This window comes from Enoplosus armatus, chromosome 20 (genome assembly GCF_043641665.1).
Source record: "Enoplosus armatus isolate fEnoArm2 chromosome 20, fEnoArm2.hap1, whole genome shotgun sequence".
NCBI lineage: Eukaryota > Metazoa > Chordata > Actinopteri > Centrarchiformes > Enoplosidae > Enoplosus > Enoplosus armatus.
The window spans coordinates 15,378,478-15,392,918 of record NC_092199.1 but is presented as its reverse complement, the minus strand read 5'-3'; the positions used below and the strand labels follow the sequence as shown (position 1 = coordinate 15,392,918).

Here is a 14,441-nt window from a genome sequence, read left to right as displayed (position 1 = left end):
CTTTCTTCCTCCCTCGCTTGCTTTCATGCACACACTAGAGAGGGGCTTTGTGAGTCAATCTGTGCACTGTACTGGCATAGATCCTTCTTCCCTTATCCTTTCTCTTCTCAGGCCACACACACATACACACACATACACACACACACACTGATGCACACAAAGACACAAACGCGCGCTGTGGCGTCTGCGTCATCCTCTATTTCCGCAGCTCCCCGCTCTGATGTAGTCCGAGTCTCCTCCGCTCAGATCTCAGATCTCGCTGCATTATTTATCCCCTTTCGGAAAACTTCACTGCCTTGAACCTAGCTCTTGGAACATGACCACACGATGGAAACAAACTCAGTCCACTGATGTTAAACATTCACAACAGCCTGTTGAGACACACAGCGTGCAACTTGTGAAAGGAATACCACTACTCAATAATCAAGGGATGCATCCAGAAAAGTGGAATATTTATAGCAGCACACCGAGTTTTTAGGATCCCAAAGTGGTTCAAACAAATAGAAAATATACGCATCAACATGGTTGTTGATTGGCTGGTTCAAAAATGTCATATGTATGTATGTGTCCATTGTACGCTGGCAATTACTATTTCAATTATTTCGTTATCTCAAGAAAACAAGCGTTGTTGTCTCAAGATATTCAACCTGTTATCGCGAGAAAACAAAAGGTTTCCTCTTAGTAGCCCACTTGTAGTGTTTATCAGAGATCATGTAGTGCCATGTCAGCATGCACAGATGGCGTCTCGGCAACTGTAGCAAGTGACTCTAATCTGAAAATGTCAAATCAAGGAGTACCCATTATTGATCAACGCATCAGACGCAGGCAGAGATTGTAATTGTGTCTTTCTGTTAGAGATAACATTCAGATCAGTCCTTGTCATTTAAGGAGAAGACTACGAGATGAATTAACCCGTTATCATGAGAAAAGCAGCTTTGTAATCTTCCGTTATCGAGAAAACAAAATGATGAACTTTTGATCTTGAGATAACAGCATTAAAGAAAATTACAAACTTCCGTACTTTAAAGCTGCACTGACAAATATTTTTTACATCAAATGAGTATATGTGATATGAAAGGGGTCAAGAATTATCGCCTGACTCGGACTGTACTGTACGCGACCCACCCAGCAGGCCACAAACTATATCAAAAGGACAAAGGTAGCGATTAGCAGGTGAACGCAATGTAGCGTTTCCTGCTAGAGAGCCTTTTTCAGGAGTTGGTGCAGACCAAAACAAAGCTGAAGAGAGAGTGAGTGCTGGAATTAAATTCATCAGGGCGACAGAAACATGCGTCTAAATGTGTAAATAAACTGTTTGCTAGCAACTTGTTCCACCGCCCCCGAGTGGCCAAAGAATTCAATTCATGCGGCTTCAATCCATAAACCATAAACAACTTTGCAGCAGGCGTTGCTCACCTTTTACGGTACAATTAATTATGTTGCAGTTAATGCTAATATTCCCCAATTTCCTGCCCATCATTACCGCTAGGAGGCTGACCACTATTTTGGCCAGCAGCTTGCGTGCTATTTTTAAAAGCTCATATCTTTCCTCACGCATTCGAAAGAGACACACATGGAGGAGCGCTGTGGGGGTGGCTGATTTGTGACAGGAAGTTGGGGGTTTCATGGGAAACGTGGTCTTTATTTTAGGCCATACCACAGAGATCGCACTCTGCGTGTGTGCATGTGTTTGGTGATTATGTGTCAGTTTTAATGAGGTTAACACGAGCACCTTCAGATACCAAAACCTAATTAACAATAGGCTGGGATGAAATGAACACAAGCGCGTGTTTATATGTGTGTGTGTGTGTGTGTGTGTGTGTGTGATGTGAGCAGCCTAATGTGAAAATTTTCCAGCTCAGTCCTGTGCCTGGAAATGAAGCAGCTCCATAAAGAGATGTTCCCTCTACAGCCGTCAACAGCCATATCTGTTCCTTTGTGAAGATGGATGGCAAAGTGATGTGGTGCCCCCCCCACCCCCCCCCACCCTGCTTTTGCTTTCCATTTCCCACACACAAATATAGTACCCCGAAGGCAGCTATAAACAAACAAACACACACAAGCCGCGCTCTTCTTCACATGCTGACCGAACACATAGGAAATTAATCATGTCACCTGTGTACGTAACCCCAGCTGATACGCAGACGTCATGTTTTTTTCTTTTCCAACGGTCTGAATTACAACTGAACTGTTCTGGTGAACTTCCTCTGTTACCATAGTATTCAACTCAGTCTGTCGCTCGCATAATCTACTTTCCCTGCACTACTAATTTCTCCACTTTCTGCAGAAATCATCAAGGCTTACTTGGAAATGAATTACACTTCCAGGGACCTACAGCAGAACAGGATTTAACCGCAATTAGTGATTATGTGAAGCAAGTGTGTGGCAGTGGGAGGCGTTCCTTCCTTTTTAAAAAGACCAACAACAAAAAAAACAAGAACCCTGCAATGAAGTGCTACAAATTCAATTTTATACTCAGTTAGCTTGTTCCACTCAGGGAGTAATGCCAATGTCATATCTTCCTCTGAAAGAAAGTCCCATCTTTTATAAGCCTGACACGCGTAATGGTGTCTTCAAAGACGCTTTTCACAGAAATAACTCTTTGACTCCCTTATGGACCATGAGACAGAGAGGAGAAATATGTTATTCAACCTTTTTGTTTCCTCCCAGCCCCCCTTTGATGCCTCACCCACTTGCCTTTAGAGGGTAAATCCAGTATTATGAAACGCGGGCACCTATTTTTTTTTTTTTTACATATGTTGGGGTCTAAATGACTAATAGGTACAAAACGTACAGCCTCAGACAGACCCAGTTTGGATTTTAGGTTGGTTTTAGTTCCAATTGCATACATAAAAAAAAAAAAAAAAAAAAGACAAATTAAAAAAAGCATAGGTAAAAACAAAAACTGAAATAAACCCCATTTTGTACAGGTGAGACAAAACTAAATAAATGATGGTTTGGAACGCAAATATTTAACTCCAAATTAGAAGACTAGTTTTGGTTGATGAAGCTGGGCTCAGTCAATAAAAAACAAAGGGAGGAAAAAAGTACTTAAGGGTAACAAGATGCCATAAAATAAGCTTATCAGTGTTACTGTGCTGTGTGTAGGTGTACTGGTGTGTGTGTTCTTTCAGTGTTTGACTTCCACCCATAACACTCGCACAACGTCCTGTACCTTCAGCCGCACAGACGGATGGAAAGATGACTGATGCGCGGACAGATGACAACAAGCCGGACCAACAAGACTGACAGAATGCTGCCTGCCGCTGAATCACTCACTTTGGCAAGGGCAAAAAGCATGCTAACTACTGACTCAGAAATATCCCAGATGCCGGCATGCACTCCAGGCGCAAACACAAGAGGACTCATATGCACGTGCATGCAGAGTCGTGTTCTCATCACTTCCACCAGCATTGCTGATCTCTATTTTTGAGCGAAACAAGCCGTAAACACAATAATTGCTCATTTACACGTCCAGCAGTTCGGGAGCAACGCTATCATTCGTTTGGAGACGTGTTTCTGGCCACCTGGCGAATGGAGGTCCTGGTTGTCAGTTTAGGTCAGTTGATGTCATTTTAGTAAACAAAAGTAGAAATAATCAAGGGAACTTGAACTATACTAAAAAAAAAAAAAAAAAGGGAAAAAAAAAGCAGGCTGTAAAACCAGATTTTGAATATTGTTGTGATGTGCGGATGATCCTGTCTGGAACAGATTTTGCAACACACTCCAAGCGTGTGTCTTTCCTTCACTGTTGTAAAGCAATTAAACAAACGGAAGGCGAGCAATCCAAACAGACAGAGGGGATAACAGAGTGTGAGACACGGGGGGGGTGGGGGGGGGGGGGGGGGGGGGGGGGTAGGCGGTGGTCGAGGGCCGGTGACGGAAGGAACAAAAACAACTCAGCAAACAGGGAAAACTCCACCTGACCTGTTCCCTCTGTTTTATGTGCTTGATCACACTTTTTGTACTTCCAGTTTTTTCCGGTCATGCATTTGTACTGTTCTAAATCATGGATACATGTGTACAAGCTTCCATGGAATATGTCTATATTAATGCTCAACATCAGCAGCACGTGGTTAACCGTAACCTTAAGTGTAATCTAAACTGACCATAAGCGCTGACTCCCAGCCCCCTCTGTCCTAGTGAGGACATCTTGTACATTATATCTCCTCTGCACAAACAGGCTGTGCTGTGCAGAGTATTTCCTTGGTATGTCCAATATGAGCGCGCTCCCACAAGACCAACGTATTCATCTTAAAGAGCAACTCTTGTTCAGTTCCAGTTTTACTGCTCTGTTGGGATTTCCTCAGGACTCTGAAGCATTTGGCCAATACGGACAAACCGTTGCCTAATGCTGTGCAGTCCATACAAAGCTGTACACTCTTTATTCCAAGGCTGTACGCAGATCTTTGATTAGGACGACTCCTGATAAGCAAGTTTGTCTGCTTTTAGGTTTCAAGGATTTAGCTTGACACTCTTACCCAAGGCCAGATACAGCGAGGGCAACAATAGAATAAGCTTCAATTCCTACATCACGATTATAAGCAACCAAGACTTGGAGCCAAGACATGAATCTGGTATTATTATCAAGCTGATATTTGCCTGTGATGACCATCAGAATAAGCGATATCAGCTCTCTGCTAACAAGATTCCATTAGCACTACTTTAAAAGATGCAATAAAACGTTAATGTATCTGTATCTGTTAATTACTCATATTCACAAGTTATCCATTTAATTCAGTTGCATTTTATTTTAAATGTTTATTCTCCATTTTAAGCAAATAAAAAAAAACATCCTTTAGTATAAATAGCTGCTGACATAATTAAGAATTTCATTAGTGTGGTTTCTCTACAAAGCTGTTGGAGCTGCATGATGCTCTTAATGTAGACTCAGAGGCACCCTATAAACACAAACCTTGGAATTGAAGTGTGTTGGATGTTTGGTGACGTCGCTCCCCCCCCAAAAAAAAACAAACAAACAAAAAATTCCCCTTTAAAAAAGTCTTGGCAAAAACAACAGTGGCCAGGGCTGTAGTGCCAGTGACAGTATTTCAGTAACTCTGAAATGATAGCTGGTGTTTTTGGTGGAAGTGAGTCACTGTGCGGGTGTCCGGGTGATGACTGACAACTTTTCAGTTTACATACAAACACAAGGGGTCACATGACCATACACACCCTCCATAGAGTTTCATTTTTAGCTTTATGCTCTCTGAAGCCGCAAATGGTTTCACAGAGTAACGTGAGGCGATGTCATTTTAGTTCCATTCACATCTACTGCACCTCCTGGAAAGTGTCCAATACAGAAGATGAGACCTCAGCAAAATCTCATCCCGTCCAATTCCACATCCAATCGTCATTGACCGTGAAGCTACATATGAGGCATGGTATATTTTTGGTGCGATGACGGCAGAGGAAGCGCACGCTCGTTTTGCAATCACGCAGATTTTGTCATCCATTTACATTTCAGATCACAAATGCTTTTACCCACACTCTGTACTCTGTAGCTTGTTGAAATGAAATAGGCCGGCAACACTCCCTAAAGACTCTCAGTTCAATTCCACCCCCATACACAAACGCTCTAAACACCCCCACCACGCTGACACTGTGCCTACTCTTGAATTACATATCATCTGAACCAAGTTTCCCACCTCTGTATCAATATTTGCAGAGGACAACTGGTGTTAATCTGACTGAATTCGCCCGCCACAAAAAAATGGACTGACTGATGCAAAGTTCTGGCATCTGAACACAATTCCCTTTTAAGGACAGGTTCACGTTTTTATCCACAGAAGCAGCCCTTCGCTGTGTGCATTCCTCCTGTCCATGCTGGCCAACCTGCTTCCAATAAGTCATTACTGTTTTATACCGATAGCTGGTGTTATGGGTGGAAGCGAGTCACTGTGCGGGTGTCCGGGTGATGACTGGCAACTTTTTAATTTGCATGCAAACACAAAGAGACACATGACCATGCACGCGCGCTACAGTATTTCATTTTCGCTTCATGCTCTATGAGGCCGCAAATGGTTCCACAGACGGCCTGACGACGATGTGAATGCAGACAAATAAATAAAAAAGCTATTAGGATGGGTTCCGAGATTGCATTTCGGCCTCTTTCGCTCTCCACGTGGACTGTTTACCTGCATGCAACCAAAGCCCGCTCAAACGTGATTGGTATACCTTGTCCCTTGCCTACAGATTCTGCATTCATATGCAGATATCTGTTTATCTGAGATTAGAGACAGAATGAAACAAAGCTTCTGATTGCACTGTGTTAATACGGTCAAAATATACAAACCCTAATGGAATACAAGAACGCTAATGTCGGATGATTCTGATTCAGCAAAAACTCTAATTATGGTAAAAGTCTGGTGAACCTTTTATTTATTTTTTGGAAGTCCAATGCTAACATTTTCAAAATTCTCGCTTTCTACAATATCTGCACATGGCAACAATAGTATGGGTAACATTAGGGAAGCATCTGGGCTATGGCAAATGAGCTGTAGTTGGGCTACAAGGCAACTCTTGAACACAGATTGTGGTTACGGTGAATAAAGACGTGATCTAACTGCAGGCCTGTGATGCCTTGCTTCATATACGGCACACCGTGTCCTAGATTGCCACTGAACGTTGGCCTTGGAACGTAAATCATGAGGTGCGGAATCATCCCATTTGGACAAAATCCCTCGGGATACTGGACCGAAAGAGACTTTCTAAATGAACCCGCCTGTTGTGTCGATCTTGATATATTTGCTCAACACCTGTGAATACAACATTGAGTGCAGGAAACATTCAGTAACATTTGGCACGATGGCTCTCTTGCAGCAAGAGGTTCCTGGTTTGAGTTGAGTCTGGTCGACTGCCTAAAGGATTTCTACCTTAACTACTTGTTCATTTCCATTTCGTTACGTTTCGTAAACATTGAGTTTTGGCAAGTACAAAATGTGGATGAATTACACCCATTAAAATGTCTCAGTTATGATGGGAAAAACCTTCTGCTTTGAGATCAGAATCCATCAGAATTTTGTTTCTGGATGTATTTAACTCAACATACAGTACAACCTTTGCAAGTTAGATATAGTATTTTAACTTTTTAATACAATACTAATACCAAAAGCAATGTAAAAGATACTACGTTTGCCTGTAGCTGAAGATCCTATAGACAGATCTGGAAATGGAGCCTCTCTGTCTGTCCATAATGGCAACACATCAAGTTGCTTACCGTGTGAAAATACAAAAATAAACTGCCATTATTCATCTTTGTCCTGTAGCGGACGGCCAACCTGCGTCTCCCTGCACCCTCGCCAGTGCACGCTGGGATAGGCTCCAGCCCCTCAGTCACATACAAAGGCTTACGTAGACAATGTACGAATGACACGCTGTCAGGGCTTTTGTTCCATTCGACAACACAACTCTAAATATACACCCAAAGGATGCAGCACAGCAGGTAGATGTTGAGGTGAAGATCTGGGTGTGCTTTTAAAGGCCCAGTGCTGTGTGAGGCAGATAAAGGATTATCTAACTCCTTTCTCGCCACATCCTGTCCTATTGACAAACCACTATGGAGAAGGACTGCACACGGTTGGCTACGCTCAACATCATCTGCTAAACACCACCGACACTTAGCGTCAGAGGGTTATGTTTGCAGTTCATTTGAGGGCTTTTTTTTTTTTTTTTTTTTTACAGAGACATTCATTGACAAAAACAGCAGCGTTTGTGCAACGCTTGACTGGCTTGACAACAACATAAGCATCAGGTGGGCGATCACATGCGAGTTCTTCAGATAAGTTTCTCCACAGAAGCTTCAAGTACTTGTGAGACACACAAAAAACAAAAAAACAAACAAAAATAAAAACAGGGTGCTGGTGGAGGGTTTTATGCCAAACGGGGACGCATGTGGAATATTGTATCTAAATAATACTTTTTTTGTGCATTTGAAGGTAATCTTGGCCCTGCTTCTTTCTGTGTGGAGATTACAATTTCTTCTCCGGGTTTCCTCCCACAATCCAATGTGAAGTGGAAACTCAGCGCTGCCCACAGGTGGGAATGTGTTTGTCTCTCTGTGTGTTCGTCCCACGATGGAGCGACAACTTGTCTCGGGAGTTTTCCTGCCTTTCATCCAAGGCATGCTGGGTAAGCTCCAGTTTTTTTTACTCCTAAGACGGCCCTTAATAGCATCCTGTAGTGTCATTCTTTGAAGCGTGATAGCTATGGGTCCAGATTTTCATTCTCGGTTCCGAGAGCTATATTGAGATTTGTGAGTTCATGTGACTTTTGGCAGTAAATGAAGAAAACTAAACAAAAAGAAAATGAAAAGCACCTTTTAATTGCACCAAAAGTGCCTTGGTCCTCCTACTGTTCCTCTTTTCTTTGTGTGTGTGTTTTAAGCGATGGAACAAATCAAAGCATGAAAACATCCCATGGACAGAAATAAGCATGTTTGATTGTGTACTCTAGACTAGGCACAATAACGCAAATTCATATGTGGTCTGCCAGAAACAGCCAAAATGGATTCAAATTCAGCGTCTACGGTACTTGCAGTCTTAATTGACCATGAAGCCGAGCAATGCAAATCCTGGCCGAGAGAAATTTGTTTTCTTGAACGATTTGCTCGCTAAAACACACCTCGAACAGAAGACAGAGAGGAAGAGGACGAAGCAGACAAACACAGTTTTGTGGCTCGTATATAATCTTTTCAGTCAAAATGCATTTTCAAATCACAAATGACATGTTAAAACAATACATTTTATTGTGTCGTGGACTTTTTTTCTTTTTTAAACCCCAAAAACGTGATGTAAACAAGCTAAAAAGAGAAACAATGAGTTAAAAAAACAACTGTCATGACTTGAGACATGTTTGTCACGTTACATTGTACCAGAAATGACACAGATTGAATAGGAAGTGGCCACTACTTATACAAAAGTGGTGAACAGTATGTCTTAAAACAGATGCCAGTGCTGTGTATTTGTTTTTGACATGTTGAGGTAATGTTTCTTTCTCATTTTTAGGGTATTTACAATAGGCAAATTGTGAGAGATTCAGCCTGACTGGTTGTGTGAAAGTGGAGCCGGTAAAAACAAGAAGTATCTAACAACATAAATCATATCTCTTTTTTTTGGGGGGGGGGGGGGGTTAGTTCATTCTTACGTGTTACGATTATCAACTGTGACTGTTATTATATAGTATATTCAACACTAGTGGTGGTTTTGGCACATGCATATGTATGTGTGCATTTTCTTCCTCATGGGTGTATTAGTTAAGATGCATACATTATTGTGAAACAGAGGAATCAGTAAAAAAGAAAAAAGCACCAATGTAAGCCTGTCGGCTCTTAAGAACCTTAAGAGATATCACTGTACATTTACATGGCGGTGGTACCCGGTGACCCAAGACACAGATACGTAGTACATGGAATAATAAAATAATGACCTGACATAACAGAACAGTTACAGTGATTGTCCAGGTCACTTTCCTATGTTTATGTATTGCACATACTGGCCAGTGCCTGCGACTCGTGGAGAGACTATTCTTCTGTAAATTTCAGTGTATAGTGGAGTGAGTGAATCACGGTGCACTGACTCATTAAGGGAACACAATACTGTCAACTACTGATAAGCCTTTTGTGGAGAACGCCACAGATAACCCGCTCCAGTGGCTTCAAAAATAAAATCTGTCTCGATTTCGAAGAGAAGCGTCCACAATAAGGACCCAAACATACAGTACGCAGTTTCCCTGTCAGACTTACCGCGTATCCATTTTGAAATCATTCTGTCCTCATGTTCATACTTTTTTTGTCGTCACAGTTGCTTCAGTGAACAGTGGTGGACATGCGGTTGTCACCCCTGCTTCACACTCGGTCTCAGTGTGCCCCCTTGTGGTCAAACAAGTGAATGTCCTCACTAAACAGGGAGCAACAGGTGTCTGCTTTGTGTGAAACATCCAAACTCTATATTAGCTGATCATCCCCCTCTTTGCATTTTACCTTCCCTCTTTTCAAAAAAATGAATTCTGGCACGGCCCCTGCAAGACCAGCGACCCCTCCTCGCCTCGACACCCACCGGCGTGGGCGACGATGTTCGGGCTCGTGGTTGAAGGAGTCCCCTCACTGCCTTTTGCTGTCCAGGACCGCCCTCCAGTCGTCCGACCAAGACAGGAGCCGTCTCTGATAGGGGCTGACGGAAAGATGTTTGTTGTGGCAGGCGGTGAACAGGATGTGCTCCCACGTCGGTTTGGGCTCCACGCCTGATCGGGAGACATGTTGAGTGACAACCACACATATTTCACTGTGTAGAGTGTGCAAACCTCTGCTTTAGACAGCCCAGTAGATCCTGACTAACAGTGCACACACCGTGACAGCTGTCTTACAAGGTGCAAATGAGGCATTGAGGAAGATGTATGCAAATAATTATGACACCCACATGACTCCACACAAACTGGATTATGCAACCCTCTTCCTTTCTTTTTTTTCCCTTCCTTCTTCCTTTTAATCTTTGAAACACACTTCCATACATGCTGAACGCTGTTCATTTTGATGCTATCTTTAGGAACATAATCACATTTTGATGGTTATGTTATGTCACTGCTTTTTTGTCCGTCAATGATTGTTATGAACAGCACGCCATTTCAGTTACCAAAAATACCCTTTCCAGATCAGACAACTTGCAATGTTGTAATTTCCGTTTGCTGAACCCCTCCCCCAGAACAGCAATTGTCCAATCATAGCTGGAAGCTGCATTTTCATCATTATCAATGTAAAAGAATTATTCATATCATTACAATATGTCCATTTGTAATATTAATCATTGACTGAATTAAAATGTTAATTAGCAGGCATTTTTATTTTGTAGTTATTGTGGCAAGATAAACACTGCATGCATGCACACACACACACACACACACACACACACACACACACACACACACTTATACAATCCTCACCTAGAATGTCAGGCTTGTCGTCTATGAGGATGTCTCCGGTGATTAATGTCTTGTCTCTGGTCAGGATGACCTGCTCCAGAAAGTCATGGCCCAAATGATTCTCTACCCAGGCATACTGGACACACACACACACACACACACACACACACACACGCAGCAGATGAGATGTAATTAGAAAAAGGAAAACACAGCAATCATTTCCACAGAGAACAAAATAGATGTTGTTGATTGGCAGAGGGCTTACCTTCTCATACGGGCAGTGTTTGTAATGTTTTATAGGGCTGGTGCAAATAAAGACATCTGTGCTGCGGAAAGAAAGGGAAACAACAGGACCAGAGTGGAACATTTTTTTATATCCCAGCTGCTTATGCCCGACGGACATGTTAATAACTAAATTGGAGACAGGCAGTGGACGAGGTGAAAAACAAAAATACGAGATCACACCATATGGAAGACACTGGCGGTTACAGAAACCCATTCATTTCCACCAGGAGAGGAAATGTAAACATACACTGTGACAGCTATTTTTAGACGTTATTCAACTGAGTTGTGTGCTTCTGAGAATGCTACCGGAGATGGCAATCAGAGCCTCCTTCACGTTGACTCTGATTACACTGGAATGAAATATCCCACTGCATATGCCAGTTTTCAGGATGCCGTCACCACAGCACATACAGAGATTTACGGCCCTAACTGGTGTTTGACAGATTGAACGCTGATATCCAACATTTACCATCTTTAAATGTGACCAAACATGGCAGCCAATGTGTCTCAATATTACAGTTGAGCTGTGTTTCTTCCTCACCAGGTTCTGTGCAAAACTCTCCACCAACCTCATCAAAACCCACGGCTCTCACCCAGATCCCTGAATGGAAATTGCTACTTATTCACTTCCTCCACCCATCACTCCTCATGTTGATCTCCCCATAAGCTCTCAGTCATTTCAATGAAGATGTTGCTCAGAAACATGTCTACATATCACATTTGACAACTCTATCAGCAGCAGCCAAAACTGCATCTTCAAGACCTACTTCTCCATCTTGGCCATCTCCTTGACCGCCTCCACTCCTCCCGGCAGCGGATCCAGTTCTATGAAGAAGTCCTTGGACTCCCAGATGCTGATGGCTTTTTCCTGGAGTAAAAAAACAAAACAATACATAGATAAAGTGTTTCTATGTGTGCATCCACGTGACTGTACATGTGCTCAGGAGGAGGAATGTTCAAAGGTCAGCTTTTTCAAGGTCAGCGAGACACACCAAAGGAAGAGAGAGGCTGGTATTTGTGTGATGTAACATTCTGCATTCTAATATTCTAGTAGTGTTGCAGGCCCCCTGTTTGAGCAAAATTAGTAGACATGCAAACACCAGTAACTTATTAGTGTGAAATATACTTTATTAAAATAAACGCATCAAATAGTCTGTTAGTAGTTAGTACTCCAAAGTCTTTGAGTAAATATGTTATTCCAAAGAAAATAAATATAAATATTCATGTGACTTTCACACACTTGACTATGAAAATAACCTCTACTGTACTGTAAATAAAAGAGCCTCTATTGGGCTTTCTTTAACTGCAGGCCTGACAAATCAGCATCAGGATTAAAATGCAAGTACCCAGTCAGTCAAGAGCATACCTGATGAGATACTGTAGGTGAGGCCAGGGGTTATTAAAGAGGGGGGTCTCAATATAGATATTTGGCTCCCTGGACTTAGACCAACACAGAAAAACCCAAACATTTTTTTAAAGCTCAGTATGTCAGTACTTTATTTACTGTATGGGATGAGAGAATGGGGTCATTAAGATCTATTTCCTCCACCTCTTAAAGATACTGGCTACTTTTCAGGCTTTCTGTCCCCTCAGATATGAATTGAACTTCCTAAACAAAACTGGTTGAACTGGTCAGCACTGTCCGACACGGAGCATGTGGTTGGCGCACATGGACACTGCTTCATTTCAATGAACCACAAGCAAAACAAAGGTAGTCAACTGCTGATCTACAGTATGTACCCCATCAAATAATGTTTCTGTCTGAGAAACCAGCAATAATTCATGCTGGTTAATATTTAACTATCAAACTGCAAACTCCACTAGATATATTCTTGTTAACTGAATTCTGGTCTAATTCGCTCAAGGGCCTCTGGCTCTGTGTAGGACTGTAGACATGCATGCATGTCACTTACACACAGGTCGCTCCTCAGCTGCCCGTACTGCGCTGACACCCAAAACCCTCTTCTGTCATCCAGGGTGATGTAGGGCTCGTCCGGGTACCTAGCCCGGTACTTCTTGATGAATCCCCCCTCGAAGTCAGCCAGGACCCCGTCCATATCAACCAGAACCCGCAGTCTCTTACCCGAGGCAGAGGAGGACGACATGTTTACGCAAATCCTCTTAAACGGATCACGGAGCAACGTTCTCCCTCTTCCGAGTAGGCGTGTTGTGCTGGACAGTAGCAACATTGTTGACTGTTGACAGAGCGGCTGCTGCGGTACCTGTCACGGTCACTACCGTTAACCCTGTCCTAACGACGAGTGCAAACAGTGGGCAAAGTCCGCATGGGAGTCGAAAAGTTTTCAAATATACTGCGGCAGTTAAACCGCGTTGTTTTCAGCACTTGGCATTGGTCGTGTTGGTATTTGTCTTTTCGTGAAATGTTGTTCCACTGCTAGCTTTACTTTGTCATTCTGGGCGTCTCTCTCTCTCTCTCTCTCTCTCTGTCTCTGCTAGCCAGCTGCAGTGGAGCTATCGGTCGGCAGCTAACTTTAGCTCACAGGTTAGCCGCGCAGCAGCAGCAGCAGGCAGGTCAAATGTGACATGCCTTTGGCCACAGTGAACTGGGACCTGTTTGTATCGTTTGTCAGTGTGTTTTAACTGCCCAGGCAGCTACCCACAGCTTTTCTCAAACCCACGTTATCTGTAGCAGTGGCCGCTGGAGCACCCTGAACTGAAACGAGCAGTAAACAACTGGCACTGCAGCACCAAAGGGAGAAAAGCTCAGCAGCGAGGACAAACTGTACTACAAGCCAGCTCTCTGCAAAGATGTTTTAGATGAACAAGATGGCTCACTCCTCTATTGTTGTCAATGCGTGAGAGCTCTCTACAGTCACAATTTGCACTTTTACAATATTGCAAATTTGAAAAAATTAAAACGTTGAACCACCTCTACTATTATTATTAGTATTATTATTTATTTTATGGCATAGGTGGATGATTATGGCTTTAGGCTATTTTTGTCTAAATGTGACAAGTAGTAACCTATTCTGAAATGATAAAGTAATATGTCTGCATATCTAATAGTGATTGATTGGACTGATGGACTGACTCCAGAGGCAAAAATAAAAATGTAAACCTTCATCCAACAGCTGTACATAAAATTTGAAAATAAATGTGTAATGTTTCTATATTTGAGTTGAGTATTTGAGCTTTTGTTTGCTCATCTTCAGTGATCATTTTTCTGTTGGAAGCTAGACATATGGTGGTACAACACTGAAACAAAATATATCAGTGTAAGT

At 42.5% G+C, this 14,441-nt stretch overlaps 1 protein-coding gene across 2 annotated transcripts; it reads right to left on the bottom strand.

The window, feature by feature from the left end:
• Nucleotides 1-8,244: 8,244 nt before the first annotated feature.
• LOC139303421 (5'(3')-deoxyribonucleotidase, mitochondrial-like) lies at nt 8,245-13,575 on the bottom strand. Of its 2 annotated transcripts, XM_070927240.1 has the most exons (5): nt 13,113-13,575; nt 11,967-12,067; nt 11,180-11,240; nt 10,936-11,050; nt 8,245-10,239 (listed from the first exon to the last, which is right to left on the bottom strand). In XM_070927240.1, the coding sequence occupies exons 1-5, from the start codon at nt 13,386-13,388 to the stop codon at nt 10,100-10,102; spliced, it is 693 nt and encodes a 230-aa protein (XP_070783341.1). In that variant the 5' UTR covers nt 13,389-13,575; the 3' UTR covers nt 8,245-10,099. The 2 variants fall into 2 exon arrangements, with proteins under 2 accessions (XP_070783341.1, XP_070783342.1); XM_070927241.1 differs by lacking the exon at nt 10,936-11,050 and having other exon boundaries at nt 8,245-10,231.
• Between the last annotated feature and the right edge of the window lie 866 nt (nt 13,576-14,441).